The following is an 18709-nucleotide window of genomic DNA, read 5'->3' on the forward strand; positions in this document are numbered from 1 at the left end:
GTGTTCATTGTTACACTAGTGGACAGGTGAACACTAGCGGACCCTACAATGCACCACGACTTGAATATCAAAGGCCGTGATATGTGCTATCCTGTCTATGGATTGGTGCATATAAAATATCCCTTGCTATTAATGGGAAAATGTAGTGGGTTTCCTCTCTAATTACCAAATGTTTGACATCCAGTAGCCAATGATTAATAAATCAGTGTGCTCTAGTGTTGTCGTTAAACAAAAAAACTCTCTTTGTTTTCAGTTGACAACGATGCGCACTTCAGACTTGGAATGTAAGAAGAGAAAACGATTACACTGGTTCTCTGTACAATTCTGCAGGCGTAATAAAACGAGTTCACAGTTCATGAAAATAAGACATTTTGTAAATTTGTGTAAGTTTGGTGTTGTTGAATTAAGATTTGTTTTGTTGTTGTTGATGGCAATATGCACATCTATGAGTACGTTACTAATACGGTTGTGTATTCCGAAAAAAATAATTGCAACATATATTAGCATGCAGTCCTACTCGGACACGTATGCCGGAACAGTTTCATGTTGATGGGTTGGCGTCGGTCACAGACTCGGTGGTCACATGGTGCGTGTGTGTGTGTGTAGGGGGTGGGGGTGGGGGGGGGGGGGTTGAGATGATCGGAGATGAACCATGAGACCCCACATGTGTTTAAAGATTTCACATCTTCGGGTGTTTTTATGTGCAATATATATAGGTATGTGAGAATCGGCCCCAGGCATCGCATATGCTTAGGTCAAATACCTGGTTTCTGGGTTGATGCAGTGCAGCGGGCAGTGGAAATGCTGTACTTTCAAATGCATTTTTTGGGTCGTGGGCGCAAGGTTGAAAATCTATACTTATACTGATGACGTAGTTTACATTTTCAACAGTTGCCTCGTCTTCGATTTATTTCCATAGGATTCCTAGAAGTTTCACAAATCGTCTGTTAAAATTTCGGTATACATAACCAATAAAAAATGCCTCTGATTTACTGAAAAGCAAGTAAAGGACTCTTTTCAAACTTATATAGACCTGTAGTATGTGTTCTTTTCTACCTTTATGTGGATTTTCAAGACAATCCTACATACAGCCACTGATTTATACCAGCAGCAGGATCGGGTGTCCAAGCCGTTGATGGGCTGTTTTGTCAACAAACCTTCGATAATCAACCTCAAAATAATGATAATTGGAATTCTTCAAATTGTAATCAGAATAGTTTATTAACAAGCAAAGATGACTTTGATATGCATTTCATTGAAATTTGGGATTTAATAATGTCGATGGTTAATGATTTTGTCTGGCATGTTTTGTTTTAAAAGTGTGCATGCGACTGGAAATTAGGTCACGTGACCCAAATGCTGCCACCTGATTGGTCCAGACTTGTTTACATTGAAATTAGCCATGTGCTAAGTGTTTATTTTCTACATATGGTTTATTTTCATCAGTTTTGATGTTCGTTTTAATATGTTTTGAATGTGATTATTCAAGTGAGAATAGACCCATCTGATAGAACTTTTTGATAGCTGTTTGCTGGTGCAGGTTTTGTTAAAATATTCCAAATGTTATGGGCATTTTTCAGAATGGGACTACCGCTAATTACCGGGTAGTTAGGTAGGTAATTAATTAATTATTAGTGAATTAAAATGACTGATATTGTGATAAGATGATTTTAAGAGGCAATAACCCATCTCTTAGTGGTGGGAGTCTTTCTTACCAGTGATACAGATGAAGGGTTGTATGGCATTTTGAAGCACTTTTTTAAAGAAAATGGTCACAGTGTTTCTTTTGTTTTAAATGTAAATCCATTGACGAAAACCACCCTAAATTAGGCGACTTCAAAATACTATAGCACCCTCAATATTTATCCTATCATCGCAATTCAAAGACCATTTTTAATGACTTTTCTAGCACCTTCCAATGATACCAATTGCACTGCAATCACCTGAATATGAATTTTTTTTCTCACATACCTAATATATATTTTACATGACTTATATTTTGTATTAAATTAAAACACAAAAATGTGTTACTGTTATTGTCCAAACCAAATTGTTAACAACTACGAAAAATTACTCTCCTACCTTTAATTGCCGTTAGATTTCCTCCAAAGTTTGTCCAGACACAAATCACAAAAACCCCACTACAAATATACAGATTCCACACACGAGATTGCAACGATGTCACAGATATTGTCTTTGCTGAGATTGCATAGGCATGATAGGGAAAAATACATGCAGTTTTCTGCCATCTGCCATGTTGCTTGTTTATGGAATACTCTTCAAGAGGGGTGAAAGCCTCCAAAGTATGTGACACAATTAATATGAAATCGATGATCTCTAGTGGTATCATTAAAATAATAATAATAATAATAATAATAAAAAATAATAATAATATGACATCATCACGTTTGCTTTTATATCATAACATGTTATGATCCTTTCACCCCTCTTGAAGAATATTCCATAAAAAGTCAAAATGGCAGCTGATACAAAATTACATGCTTTTTTCCCTATGCGCTCTCAGCGAAGTCGATATAGGTGACATGATTATCATCTGGTATGTGGAATCTGTGTCATTGTAATGGTTTTTTCAAGATTTGTGTCTGGACAAACTTTGGAGGAAATCTAACGGCAGGCAATTAAAGGTAGGAGAGTAATTTTTCGTAGTTGTTAACAATTTGGTTCGGACAATAGTTAAATTAATGTGCAAAGAAAAGGAAGGAAAATGTTTGTTTTGTTTAACGACACCACTAGAACACATTGATTTATTATTCATCAGCTATCAAACAGTTGATAATTTTGACATATAGTGTTAGAGATGAAAAGTTAAAGTTTGTTTTAACACCATTAGAACATAATAATCGCTGGCTATTGGATGTCAAAAATTTGGTAATTCTGACATAGGGCCTATACGGCTGAGTATACAGAGGTCTCAAGTTGGATCTTTCGCAAGGAGTGAGATTTTGTCTGGTCGGAGTCCGACATCGTGAATCTGAATAAACCGGCGCAGGAAATAAGCAAGCTGACAATTGGTCAAGGTTCGAGATTCTGACCAATAAACAACGTGGACATCTATTATATGATTTTGATGCTTAACTGGGCCGGCTGGCAGTCGCAGGCTTGTTTGTCGGTCGTCGAGATCGAATTAACAAAAAAAATTATATATGTATAATTATTTGTTTTGCTATAATGTTCAAAATGCCTGAGAAATTCATGTACCAGTGTGAGAACGTGACATGACGTTCAAATGTGTGGGTCTCACACTGAATGCGTGAGACTCGACAGCACTGCCTATAGTCATAGAGTGGAGACTTGCTAATTTTTTCCATTACTATAACAAGGGATCTTTTATATTCACCATCCCATAGACAAGATAGCACATACCACGGCCTTTGCTACACATTTTATGTGACTTTCACAGAATCCATTTTATGTTTTGATTTCTTTTCTTCACAGAATCCATCATTACGATTTTCCATCTCTGTTTTTTAACGAAAGATTCTCAAATCCGCGTTTTCCTGTTTTTTTATAAAACCTCCACTAGCTATTTGATCAGAGCATTGCGCGCGCAAAAACATGAAACGACGCCATTTGTTAAAAGATGTCAAAAAAACGTGAACGATCAAAGCCATATGAACTGTGCAAAGCTCAGAAAAAGCCAAAAGTAGTACAGAAGTATAAACAGGACTACAGCAATGATTAGCCTGTTTTGAAGGCCAGTTCTGTTAGTAATACTAGTGCATTTTGCACTTTATGTCGTGTTGATTTTTCTGTTGCCCATGGCGGGAAAAATTATTGCCAAAGGCAAAGGCACATCAAAACAAGAAACACCAGGATATCGTTGAGGCCAGTGATAAAACAATTCATAAACAAATATCTGGATATTTTACACAGCAAAAGGGTTTATACGACGGGTCACAATTCACGCGAAAATTATTACTCTTTCCCGTTTTTAAATGTTGGCAGCTATGAGAATTGTTTTGGTTTTCATCCAACATAAAAGGATCCCTTTTAGTTCCCAAACTTTTAACGGATTCTCAAATTTGTATAAAATCCACTAGCTATGGGATCAGAGATTTAAAACATTTACTAACCACAATTAAAAATTCACTAGCCCTAATACAATTTTACTAAATAGTAGTAATACTCAGATATGTCACCTAAAGAGGGAGATAGAAACGGGGGGTGGGGGGGGGGGGGGGGTGCAGGCTATTCATATTTACAAAATAGACTTAACTGCAACATTTCACTATGGGTTTTTTTACTAGCCATCAGGCATGGCAATATTAGTTATTTACTAGCCCAACATTGAATTTCTCTAAGTCTAACCATGGGAGTGGGGTACCATAATCTACAAGTCTTTTTGAGGCCAAATGTTTTCGTTGGGAATTTTCTTTTTTGTATAAACTGTTGAATATATAAATTTTTCGTTACCAGTAATACTCTTTATGGCCACTGAATTACTTCAAATTACTTGTAGCAGTGGATAATCCACTGTGTTAAAACAAATCCTGCCACTCACAAATATACTGATCTCATTATATTTCATAGTCTTTTTGTTTTTTTTATTTAGGTTACCCTGCTCAAACTCTTTCGTCCATGAGGGCCTGAATCCTTTAAACCGTTTACTTTTTTCATAGGCAGTGTTTCTGCCAGAAAGACGTTTTTGGGTATGGCACTATGGAATTGAATGAAACCAGTCAAGAGGGGGTATGGGGGGGGGGGGGGGGGGGACTCCCCCAGAAAGAAAATGGGTTAAGTTTAGGGTTAGGGTTAAGAAAATCATACAGTAATTAATTTTGTCAAAAAGTTAAAATAAAATCTGCCAAACAATTTGGGTATGACACCAAACCCATTTTACCCTCCAGCAGAAACCCTGATAAGTACTCCTTTTTAATTGTTTCAGTTTTTAATCGCTTCACCAAGGGTGTTCCCAATTTATCAGTAAGTACTTTTATGTAGTGGCCAAACACAGGCCATTTTGTTTTAAATAAATGTGCCACACTATAATACCCAAAAACAATCTGAAAAACAAATTAGAATTTTCGCCAAAATGTGGTTGATTTCATGAGAAATAATCATTAATGACCCTTTTTCCTGTTGGTAATACAAACTTTACAACTGGCTTCATATAATTATAGACAGTACTTTCAGATTGTGTTAAAAGAACAGGGCTCAAACAGCCATTTTGTAAAGAATTGCCATGGGTGAAACTGCCCACCGATGTACTATCCTGTTTGGGATGCTGGATATAAAAGATCCCTTGCTGCTAATTGGAAACAGTAACCCATTGCATGACAGCAGCAGGTTTCGTCTTTTATTCCTCTTCCTCATCTCATTTCCTTTCTTCCTATCAGTGTGTGGGCTGGACGTAGCTTGATGCGCGGTCAGTCTGGGATCGATCCCCATCGGTGGGCCCATTGCAAGACCATAGGTATGATTTTGGGGGGGGGGGGGGGGGGGGGGATGAATTCGTGGAATGAATGAGCATGGAATGCACTAGGAAAGTTTGAAATCTAGAGGCTCTGAAATACCATTTTGCAGCCATTTCAGGAAGGTTACAATACATGGTTCGCACGGTTTTGAAAAGTGCTTGAATTTAGGAGTTTGAAATGAAAAGTGCTTATTTTCACTTTTTGGCAAAAGTCCTTGAAAAGTGCAAAAGTCCTTGAAAAGTGCTTGAATTTTATGTCAGTGCGACTAGCGCGTCATTTTAACCAGAAATTACGGAACAATCTCGAAAGAAATTTAGCATTTTAATTCCGTGTTCGCACTTTCATTCCAGCACTCGCAACGTTCCGTGACCCGAATGTACTCGGCCCATTCCGGAACAAATGCTATGTTCCGAATGCCTCAGCCGAAATTTACCGATTATTGACGAGCGTAATAGCCTCGTTTTGAGATCTGCAAACAATAGTCAGGCAAGACGACATGGAATCACTTTGATTTTGAAGTTTTTGCAAGCACATGTTGAAATTTAAACATGCCTAGTGGAAAGTATGTTTTTAACAAAATGTGGTGTTGAAAATATGTGTGGATCAGAGAGTAAGGACGTGTCAAAGGCTGTGTGTTCCTTTTGTCGCAAGGATATTAACATTGGCACCATGGGCGAGAGCGCACTCAAATCGCACGAAAACAGTGAAAAACACAGAAAAAACAAAGCGGATACTGCAAGTTTTAGCATAGATTAACATGATTAAGCCTGAACTACTAGCTTACAATGCTAAACATGTTAAACTTGACATTATCTGCAAATGGTAAGTACATAAGTAAGTATATAAACATACATTTTGTATTCAAAAACATTGTTCGAAAAGTCTGGTTACGGTTTATATTTATGGTCGTTGAAAACATAAGGTAGGTCCTTGAAAAGTGTTTGAATTTTATGGGTCCTTGCCTGTATGAACCAAGATACACATGTATATACTTAAAACGTCAATGTCAATAACCAGTAATTTATTTTATTTTTTGGGGGTGGACGGCAGCGTCCCCATGGCCCTGCATTGGGCTATTTCTTGTCCCGGCCGGTGCATCATGACTGGTATATCAAAGGCTGTGGTATGTACTATCTTGCCTGTGGGATGGTGCATATAAAAGATCCCTTACTACTAATTGAAAAATGTGGCATGTTTTCTCTCTAAGATTGTCAAAATTTCCAAATGTTTGACATCCAGTAACCGATGATTAATATATCAATGTGCTCTAGTGGTCTAGTTAAACAAAATAATCTTAACTTTCCTCTGTGTGTGGTTCTTAATCATATGTCTGTCGTCAAACTGTTTTGAGTGGTCATTGAAAATACATTCTTTCCTTTTCCTTCCTGGTATGTGTAACTTGCATGTAGCAGGAACAGATGTTTGGATAGGAACTGGAAAGAGGAAGAAAATACAGCACTGTAACAATTGGCTACAGTGATAACACCAGTCACTGTAGTATTTCCCATGTAGTGTGTCGGATCTGTCCAGACATTCAGTGAATAAAGGCCCTTCCCAAAAGAAAGCGGAGCTAAAAATTCTCAGTTTCTATGCTGAAAATTGCCAATATATTTATATATATTATATATATATTTAGTCATGTCTGTTCTAATGAATTAATTTAACATATTTCAGGCCATAGGATTTCTAATTTCACGGGAAACGCTTTTTCGGTTCCGTGCCTTGTGATCATGGGAACCGATCGGAAACTGGTTTTAGGTTCCGTTAAAACAAGTCATGGAAACCCATTTTTAATACCATTGATTTTAAATTATCGCAAAAATCTGTGTAAACAGACACTTTTTCAAACTCAATATAAAGTTCATTTTCAACACGCCCTCTCCATTATACACATGCTGTTGTGATTTTGACAGCTAAATAAAAATAATAGTTTAGGCCTACGTCATTTCCTCCCATAAAGGCAACCACAGGAAATAGTGGGGCCTATTTGATTGCCACCTTTGGTACTCCAGTACAAATGTGACATCGACTATAATTTGTCAGCTTCAGTGACAGTAGTCAGATTAAATATTTTCTACAAAATTATATTTTAATTTAAATACAAGTTTTTGACCCCTATATTTAAGAGATACAGTACAAATAATTAGTGTCAGTGACTTTGGTTGACATGTGTAATATGTTTTATTTGAGTGTGTATTGGAACTCTGAATCGGATTTACCTAAACCGGACCACAGAATGTTCGGTTAACACAACAATCCTATCGGGTCTTGTGATTGTGTCAAACACACTCTTTACTAGTGTGATATCAAAAAAAAATATTTTTAAAAATAATTATATACATGTATATTATTTTCATTGAATAGTTGTACTCGATATAATAATCATGGGAAACGAAATTTCGGTTCCGTAGTTTTGCCGACACGCTACACGCTACCGGTAACGATCGTTACCGTGAAATCCGATGGCCTGATATTTTGCATCATTCAGTGGCCTGATGTATTTTTCGTGCTGGGGTGTCATCAAACATTCCTTCCTTCATTTATTCATTCATTCAGTGGCCTGAAAAAATATTCCAAGTATGAGTTATTTGCGCTAATTTTTCCAAACCCATCAGACATACAAATGTAGGACCCTGAGTGTTTAGTAAATGTTTTGTGTCATCAGTTAATATTTATTAGTCCCATACATACTGGTCCAACCGGAGGAGACTATAGGTTTCATCTCCGTCTGTCTGTCTGTCTGTCTGTCTGGCCCACATACAGTTTTCCGGACTTATTTTCCAGAATGCTTTGATATATTTAGCTGAAATTTTGTATATAGCTTTATCATGCACTGTTACAGATCACACACAAGTGTAAATAATTTTGATGAATTCATCCTAAAATATAGAAAGATATCTAGAGTAGATGTCAATGTTTAGCTGTTACTATTATTAGCTCTGGGATATTCCAGATATGGTCACGTGGGGTTGAATTGGGGCTCAGTTAACACTGCCAAATATTTATCTCTTATTTATTTTTATTTTTTATATATTTACGAGTTATTATGATGTTAAATGTGTGCGATAAAATGATAAATAAATAATTTACTAACGTAAGACACATGCATGCCACACCAAAAATTGCACCCCACCCATTTCGTTGAATATTTTATTTTATTTATTTATTTATTTATTTTATTATCTGATACCCTCATCAGCTGAGGCTAAAATATTGTTTTAAAGTTCAATATATTAGGCTATACAAGTGTCCAGGGAAATTATATTTGTTTGCATAAGTTTAAATTATTCGTTATGCTTTTATTTTCGCGTGTATATATACATACTTTATTATTTATGTTTTTTATGATTAATACACTTCCACCAACTTTGATATGAATCTACAATCTTTAAATGAGGTTGTATTATTCGAGATACTGGTTTTGCTTTAGCAAAATGTACTAAAAAGGTAATAAATACTTAAAATGCAACCAGATGCAATGCCTTCACATGTTATTATTGTGCGAGTTTCACTCCCTTAATACTGCCAATATTTTCATTTGTCCAAATAACTGGTTCAATGTTTGTTTCAAGTACAAGGATGATGTTTTTGATTGCTTAAAATGAAACTGCATTGAACATTTTCACTTTTTCACAGGACAAGCACCAAGGTACATTTCGCTTTTCCGAATAGATTTTCACTTGTCAGGACAAACAGTTTTTATACGCTTTTATATGCACCACCTTCATAGATAGAATAGTACATACCACAGAGTTTGTTATACCAGTCATGGTGCACTAGCTGGAACAAGAAATGACCCAGAGGTCGATCCCACAGTACCAACCGCGCATCACTGGGTTACGTCCCACCCCACATTGTAGTGGCCCAGATGTCGATCCCACAGTACCGACCGCGCATCACTGGGTTACGTCCCACCCCACTTTGTAGCGGCCCAGAGGTCGATCCCACAGTACCGACCAAGCATCACTGGGTTACGTCCCACCCCACATTGTAGCGGTCCAGAGGTCGATCCCACAGTACCGACCGCGCATCACTGGGTTACGTCCCACCCCACATTGTAGCGGCCCAGAGGTCGATCCCACAGTACTGACCGTGCATCACTGGGTTACGTCCCACCCCACATTGTAGCGGCCCAGAGGTCGATCCCACAGTACTGACCGTGCATCACTGGGTTACGTCCCACCCCACATTGTAGCGGCCCGTTTCCTCTGATCATTAATTAATCAATGTGCTTCACTGGTGGTGTTAAACAAAAGCAACGTTCTAACCTGACTGAACTGTGTTTAATTTTACAGTGTAACTGTGGTGTGGTGAACGGCGACCGAGTTGCTATGGACATGGAGGTGGAGACTCGCGACTTCTCCATTGAGAAGATCATCAGCGATATTGATAAAGATCTCAGCTGTAACGGTATGTAATATCGGGGGGTGGGTGTTAGCTCAGCCAGTAGAGCACTTGCCAAGGGTCATAGGATCAAACCCCCTTGGAGGGCCCATTCTCTGGTGGTTTCCCCCATCCCATCCAGTGTTCCATCAATAATATACCAAAGGCTATGGTATGTGCTGTCCTGCCTGTGTGAAATTAGATATAAAAGATCCCTTGCTGCTAATAAAAAAAATTGTGTCCTGGACGGAGGAGCCGGCCGAGGCCGACAACTGTTCCCAGGAAAGGCGTGCACGTTAAACACTCTGACCTGACCTGAATGAAAAAATGTAGCATGTTTTCTCTGAAGATTTGCCGAGTAGCTGATAATTAATTAAATAATAAATGTGCTCTGGTGGTGTCGTCGTTGAACAAAACAAACTTTTAACTGAAGACTGTAATGAAAAGAGTCAAATCAGATTTTAAAATTGTTTAAAGTTTGACCATTTTCTGTTTCAACGGATCAGGGGGTAGACCAGTGTTAAAGTGTTCGCTTCATGCGTGGTCGGTCTAGAATCGATGCCCGTCGGTGGACCCATTGGGCTATATCTCATTTCAGCCAGTGCACCACGACTGGTATATATTGAAGGCCATGTGCTATGTGCTATCCTCTCTACATAGAAATTACCAAATGTTTGACATCCAATAGTCGATGATTAATAAATCAGTGTGCTCTAGTTGTGTCATCAAACAAAACTTTAACTTTGTATTAAGGAGCCTGACTTTAAAAAATTATAATAGAAATATTTTATTTAACGACGCACTCAACACGTTTTATTTACGGTTATACGATATCAGAAATATGGTTAAGGACTACATAGATATTGAGAGAGGAAAGCCACTGTCGCCACTTCATGGGTTACTCTTTTTCAATTAGCAGCAAGGGATCTTTTATATGCACCATAGACAGGGTAGTACATACCACGGCCTTTGATATATCAGTCGAGGTGCACTGGCTGGAATGAGAAATAGCTCAATGGGCCCACACTGACCGCACATCGAGCGAGCGCTGTACCACTGGGCTACGTTCCACCCCTCACCTGTCTTAAAACATCACTATTTGATGCTCCCTTTGGTGACAAGCATAACACAATTTGAAAAATGATACATGTCAAGATTTGAGGGGTTTTTAAATTTTGACACTCTAAAATCTGTTTTTCTGAGACTATTGGGCTGGACATGACCAGTTCTTATTTTTAAAGAACAATATTAAAACTACACTCCCTGGAATATTTTTATTATTTAAGCATATAGAACAGAAAACCAAATTATGACGCCGCACTCCATATTGGTTTCACTACGCTGGCTTATCCAGGTCAAAAACAAAGCCATGATTTTGAAAGTGGAACACTTTTGACAGGCTCGTACCGATCTCGGTTTTCATTGGCTTATCACAAGTATAGAATTCCCCAACAAGAGATCACGTGAGATTTCGCAATTTTTGAACACATTTAACTGTCTTGATTGAGGGGTCGTCTCATATCTCCAAAACATTTATATCCATAGAGGTATGGTACAACGCCTTTCCAGCGGTCAGTGAGTGGGGGATTTGCCTTGAAAGTTTGACAGTGGCCAGCTGTTGGCATACGTGTTACATGTAAGGGGGTGTTACTAATTACGTAACGCTCTAGCAGTGTTCTCGCTGGGTGAAAATTAAAGGAGGGCGGCCGGTCGGCACCACACCCTTCAAAAAAAACACACAAAAAAACAATAAACGTAGAGCAAAAAAAAAAAAAAGGTTGGGGGGGGGGGGGGGGGAGTAGTTTGGTTATCATATTGTTGTGTGTTGGTAGACTTTGAGAAAAGACATACTCCTTATTTTGCCTACAAAAAAGTGCAAAGGGGTTTATAAAAAAAACTCGTCTTTTAGCGGAACCGAAGATGATATCGGTCTGACATTCACGGGCAGTTCCGGTTTTGCTGGACCGATCAAAGTTATTATTATTATTTTTAATAAAGATTCCAAGATATACGAAAAACAATAAAGATGTTTGTAAAGTGATCTCCTAATGTCAGATACATTTTTGTTATTTCCATCTTCATCGAATGAATCGATCACTGTGATAAAATATCGCCAGCTGATAAAAAGTAGTTTCGTTTTTGTAAAGGCGGTGTATATATTATTTGGCACTCAAGATAAATGATTTTAATGATAAACACTACCACTTACGTTGTTTTTATAAGCGTTCATATCCCCTCAAAATCAAAAGTTTACAATATTTTATAAAGAACTGCTGAATAAATAGAATAACAGAAAGTAAAAATCATCAGTTTCAACCAATTATATCTGCAACAGAGGACAAAATATCAAACAATAGTTAGTGGAAACAAAAGACAGAATGACCGTTCTGATCACGTGACAAATTTGGCGCCAAATAAGAGGGGTTTTTTTCAATCGGAGATTGCCGAATCCGTAAAAAATAAAATGTTTTCATTGCTTACATAGAATATAACTTTTATTGTGTCTATCAAACATACAAATGGATACAGATATTGGACAAAATAGAGGCTGTTAAAAATACTGTTAAATTATGTTACGGTAACTGTCGTAAATGTTTCGTCAATTGCTTTTTCGTACACAACGCGGCTTGTTTCCTTTGATGTTCAGTGTGCAGACTGATCGTTGTTTTTTGTGTGGAAAAAAAGTGCATTTGGAAATAGCGGAGATAGGTGCTGGAAAATAAAGAGGGGTGCTCAAAAATAAAGGAGGGTGCTCAAAAATAAAGGAGGGCGGGGAATGTGAAAGGAGGGCGGCAAAATGGAATAGTGTGGCGGGGCGCCCCGCTTAAATGGAGCAGCGAGAACACTGCTCTAGGGGTAGAGGAAGAGGGTACTGTGTTCGATTTACGTAACATTTTTCAAGACTATATGTTATTTTTATTCATTACTTAAGACATAAAAAGGTGTTTTTTGGAAATATGAGGTCAGTCTAGGATCGATCCCCATCGGCAGGTATACAAGAAGTCCATGGTATGTGATAATCCTGTCTGTGGGATGGTACATATAAATGATCCCTTGCTAAAAAAATAAATGTAGCGGGTTTCCAAGGCACGTGTGCAGGGATTTCAATGGGGTTGGGGTTATAGGCTGTCGTTTGTGCTTTGCCAAGCTATGGCGGCACAGGCAACGAATCAAGCGTATACGTTTGACGATATCCGTTCATAGCGAACACACACGACTTTTTTAAAAGTGCATTTGAGCTTGTATTTCACGTTTGTACATGATGTTATAATATGGTAACCAGAGAATGTAACTTTAATTCATCATTTATTTACTCTTTAGGGGCGGGATTTAGCCCAGTGGTAGAGCGTTTGCTTCATGCGCGGTCGGTCTAGGATTGATCCCTGTCGGTGGACCCATTGGGCTATTTCTCGTTCCAGCCAGTGCACCACGACTGGTACATCAAAGGCTGTGGTATGTGCTATCCTGTCTATGGGATAATGCATATAAAAGGTCCCTTGCTGCTAATCGAAAAGGAAGTGGCGACAGCGGGTTTCCTCCCTCAATATTTGTGTGGTCATTAACCATATTTGGTCTGATGCCATATAACCATAAATAAAATGTGTTGAGTGCATCGTTAAATAAAACATTTCCTTCCTTCATTCATTCCAGCCAGTGCACCATTACTGGTACATCAAAGGCCGTGGTATGTGCTATCCTGTCTATGGGATGGTGCAAATAAAAGACCCCTTGCTGCTAATCAAAAAGAGTAAACCATGAAGTGGTGACAGCGTGTTTCCTCCCTCAATATTTGTGTGGTCATTAACCATATTTGGTCTGATGTCATATAATCGTCAATAAAATGTGTTGAGTGCATCATTAAATAAACCATTTCCTTCCTTTCTTAACACAAGACATGCTAAAAATCAGTTTTTCTGAAACATTACGACTTTTGGCCTGGACATGACCCATTCTGATTTTTAACAAACAATATTAATTAATCATTTATTTACTCTTTACTTTTTGCTTTTGTTTATTTTTCTAAGGTGAGAACGTTGATCAGGTTGTTGTTTACAAGAACACGGAGAGTGAGAACGGCGACCCAGTCATGGTGATGCAGCTGCACGAAGACGGCGACTCTGATGCGGACGATGCAGGTGGTAAGAAAACAACTGAAGAAGAAGTCACGATGAACAGAAACGCCGCCGCCATCGTCGAAGAAGAAAAAGAAGAAACCGAGATGGATGTACGACCTTCACAAACTGGAGACGGACACCAAGAAACCGAGATGAAAGCTAACAGTGGGAAGGAAACGAGTAAAATGTCTACGCAGAAAGGAAGAAGTCAGAGCCAGGAGAAAACGGTAATCGAAGTAGATGATGATGAGGAGAAGGACGATGAGGAGAAGGACGATGATGTAGATCGGCTGACTGATTATACGGAGACAGAGAAATCTAAAATAGATGGTAAAGAGGACTCGGAAGATGTGGAAGAAAATGATGTCGAGAAAAACGGTGCTGACGATGTTGTTTCTGTTTCTGAAAAGGGAAGTGAATCATCGGGGCAAGAACCGACTCGTGGCGGGCACGGTAAATCAATGAGTGCCCTGCAGACGGTTTCGGTTCTCATAAAAAAGTTGGACTACTTCAGCATGTCGAAGACTGGAATCAACGTCAACGACGTACTCGAGGCAACGGGGGGCATGGGTGCTCGTAGAATTGTTCACACAGATTCAGACTACAAGAGGAAGGTTTCCGATAGCAAGAAGGATCCTGGTCCAGCCGAACGTGAAGAGAACGTTGGCCAAAATTTACATCAGGTTCGTAGAAAAGATACAGGCATGTCGAATACAAAGCCAAAGGTGTCGGATGGTGTGAAAGTCGGGACAAAGAAATCCAAGACGAAGTGTCTAACGTGTTTTCTTTACATCCATAACGATGTCTATAAAGAGCACATTGATGAGCACACACGGGAGATCATGGCGCTTAGGCCGTCGAAGAGAGGTCGGCATGGCAACGAGCACAATTCCGACTTGGAGGATGTTCAGCAGACGCCCAAAGATGATCTCGGTAAAGGCGAGTCTTCGGGAAAATTGAAAGAAAAGAACAATGGACGACGTTTTTCCAAATCATCCACTAATGATGACAAACATGAGAAAGGTTCTTCAAAGAAACCGGTCAGAAGCAAGGCCAAGGATTCTACAAATGTCGAGGATACTCCTGCAAAAGATTTGTTCATTTGTGATAAATGCGGAACATCGTGTTCTTCATCTCGCGATTTGAGGCATCATAAGATGGACCATGAAGCAGGAGGAGGAGATGAAAAAGAAGAAGAAGAAGAAGAAGAGGGCTGTTTGATAGTGGAGGAAAGCAGTGACACAGAAGAAAGGCAGGATGCAGATCGGGAGAAGACTAGATTGTGGTGTGACCAGTGTCGGAGGACATTCTCGACACAGAGTAATTTTAACATACATATGGAGAAAGTTCACACAGTCGATAAAGACTCATTGGCAGTGTCTTCCGGAGACAGAAAACGCAAAGCATCTGAGAACCTCGGTTCTGGAATACCCTCGAAGAGGGACAAGAGCGGTGTCGTATCCTCATCATCATCACGGCAACAGACTCCGACATCCAAGAAGAACGCAGTCGGTGCCACAACAGATCTGTTGAGAAGAACGTCGAGGAATAGTCCACTGTCTCCGGAATCACTTGTCATTTTGCCTTTCGTCGATTTGAGTTTGTCGAAAACTAGCACCATAAGTTCGAGCTGTTCGGCCGTGTCGGGAAATCCAAGGCCTGGCACGTCCGGTACGTTTGTGTCGCCAGGGTCTAGTTTTTCTGGGTACGTCAATTTTTCTTCCCTCGGTAAGCCGAGAGAAGTGAGGAGGGAGACGGTGCGAAAATACAGCAAACAAGGAGAGTTTGGCGAAGAGGAAATTATTGAAACTGTTACTGAAATATGGTAGATTAAGACTAGCTCTTGGTGAGACGAACATTTTATCAAATTGTGTCAAAATAATTGTCGAAAAATTTAAGAATCCCAGTTGATTTTTCAACATTTTATCAGTTTATTTATGAAATATGGTAGCTTTTGGTGAGATGAAAATTTTATCAAATTGTCTAAACATTTAAGAATCCCAGTTAATTTTCCATCATTTCATCAGTTTATTTATGAAATATGATAGCTTTTGGTGAGATGAAAATTTTATCAAATTGTCTATAAAAAAAAATTGTCTAAAAGTTTAAGAATCCCAGTTAATTTTCCAACATTTTATCAGTTTATTTATGAAATATGGTAGATCAAGACTAGCTCTTGGTGAGACGAAAATTTTATCAAATTGTCTAAAAAAAAATCCCAAAGCATCAGTTTATTTATGAAATTAGTTCGCCAAATTAAAATATAATTTTCGTAGCTATTTCTAAACATTTGCAGTTGAGTAGTGCTTACTAACCAGTGTTTCTGCTAGAAATAAATTTTTGGGTATGGCGCTATGGAATTGAATGCAACCAAAGTCAACAAGGGAGTATAGGAGGCCTCCCCCAGAAAGAAAATGGGTTAAATTTAGAGTTGGGGTTTAGAAAATCATGCAGTAATGATAAGAGAAATTAATTTTGTCAAAAGATTAACTTTAAAAAAAAAAAAATGCAAATGTTTTTGGGTATGGCACCATACCCATTTTACCCTCTGGCAGAAACCCTACTAACATACCAGGCGAAACATACTAAAACTTGAAAACCTGCTCAAAATGTTTGCATAACCTGTTTTGGTTTGTATATAGGTATTAATTTTCTGATGGTGGATATGGTGTCAACTTTAACTGAGAGTGAGTGAGTGAGTTGAAGTTTCATGTTTAATTTCTCATAAGTCCTACATGAATGAAACTTGATTTATAGTTACATATATGTTAATATCAATGAATGTTAAACAAAATGTTTGAAATTTATTACATTCAAATTTTAATTAGTTTTTTTTTTTTTTTGAATTTAAAGAGACAGACCCTAGTTTTTAAACAATACGGCATATTTTTCACAACTGGGAGCCTAGTTTCAACCTGTAAACATGGACACTAATTTTGGTTCATTTACAAACGTGTAACAAATTTGGATACAACAGAGTGAAACGAGAGTGTGACATTGAAATACCTTAAAAATAGACCAAAACGCGACTCCATAACTGTTACTTCTCAGACACATGTGCATTTTTTAAATGACCGGAAACACTTCGGATGTATGGAAATGGATAATCTAAACAATAAAATCTAAGTAAAGTTATATTACAGTGATAATAAACGGCTCTAACCGTGAGAAATATGCCATAGTGTTTAAAAACTAGGGTCCATCCCTTTAAGGTGTGTTTTAAAGTTAAAATTTATTTTTTATTTTTTAAACATGCAAAATGTTTTTTGTAAATAATTTCAGTTTGGTTTAACATAAAAAGAAAAGTAAAAGTGTTTTGGAAATGACAAAAAAAAAAAGCAAACTATTTTTTGTGTAATTTACAAATCAGTTGGCAAAATCAAATACGTTTATGATGGACAAAATATTTAATTTCTGTTTATTATTATAATTGTAATTAATGTAAAAAAAAATTGCTAGCACTTGATTATACAGTACATTTCCCCCAAGTGGTGAACTGGATGTGCCAAATACATAGATGTGTAATTGGAAAAAAGAAGAAAAATGTTTGTTTTATTTAACGACGTCACTAGATCACATTGATTTTTTATCTTATCATCGGCTATTGGATGTCAAACATATGGTCATTCTGACACTGTTTTTTTACAGGAAACCCACTGTTGCCACATATGCTACTCTTTTACGACAGGCAGCAAGGGATCTTTTATTTGCACTTCCTACAGGCAGGATAGGTCAAACCATGGCATTTGTTGAACCAGTTATGGATCACTGGTTGGTGCAAGTGGTTTACACCTATCCATTGAGCCTTGCAGAGCACTCAGGGTTTGGAGTTGGTATCTGGATTAAAAATCCCATGCCTCAACTGGGATCTGATCCCAGTACCTACCAGCCTGTAGACTGATGGCCTAACCACAGTGCCACCAAGGCCAGTGTGTGATTGAAACATGCACAAACGAAATGACCCAAGAGACGTATTTCAAAAGTCAGCAGAGCTTCTAGATTATGGTAGCCCCACTCCCATGGCTAGTGTATTCAGTGTTGGGCTAGTAAATAACTACTATTGCCATGCCAGACAGAGCTTTTAGATTGTGGTAGTCCCACTCCCATGGCAAGTGTATTCAGTGTTGGGCTAGTAAATAACTACTATTGCCATGCCAGACGGGGCTTCTAGATTATGGTAGCCCCACTTCCATGGCTAGTGTATTCAGTGTGGGGCTAGTAAATAACTACTATCGCCATGCCAGACAGGACTTCTAGATTATGGTAGCCCCACTCCCATGGCTAGTGATATTCAATGTTGGGCAAGTAAATAGCTACTATTGCCATGCCTAACAACTAGTGAATTATTTTGGTCAAATGTTGCAGTTAAGTCTATTTTGTAAATAGGGAATAACTGGTTACTGTCTTAAGATATCGGCTTTATCCTGCAAAGGTTAGAATGGTGAATGCAGCTGGGCTCTGCCGAGCTGCATTCGCCATTCGACCTGAGCAAATAAAGTATCATCAACCTGGCATGGATTTTGTCATATGACATCATTTTTTTTGTAAGATGCTAGCTACATTCTGTCACATTCAAAAAGCGTTTCTAAACTCTAATTCATAATAAATGTACAGTTATTTGCATTTACTGTACTTAAATGATTTGTATTGAAAATCTAGCCGGAGTCGAGTTGGGCTTCTGTCATGTGACCTGTATTTTTGGTCAATGACCGAAAATATAGAGATTTATCTAGCCATCATATCCTGCCAATGTATACAGTGATTGCGAGATAAATA

The 18709-nt window shown here is 38.2% G+C and overlaps 1 protein-coding gene across 1 annotated transcript; it reads left to right on the forward strand.

Moving 5' to 3' along the window:
* The first annotated feature begins 334 nt into the window (after window positions 1-334).
* On the forward strand, window positions 335-17567 carry LOC121385779 (high mobility group nucleosome-binding domain-containing protein 5-like). The gene is made up of 3 exons (XM_041516559.1): window positions 335-383; window positions 9731-9845; window positions 13844-17567. Exons 2-3 carry the CDS (start codon window positions 9767-9769, stop codon window positions 15760-15762), a joined length of 1998 nt encoding a protein of 665 aa, XP_041372493.1. The 5' UTR covers window positions 335-383; window positions 9731-9766; the 3' UTR covers window positions 15763-17567.
* Window positions 17568-18709: the final 1142 nt, after the last annotated feature.

The sequence above is a fragment of the Gigantopelta aegis genome, chromosome 12 (genome assembly GCF_016097555.1).
Source record: "Gigantopelta aegis isolate Gae_Host chromosome 12, Gae_host_genome, whole genome shotgun sequence".
Classification (NCBI taxonomy): domain Eukaryota; kingdom Metazoa; phylum Mollusca; class Gastropoda; order Neomphalida; family Peltospiridae; genus Gigantopelta; species Gigantopelta aegis.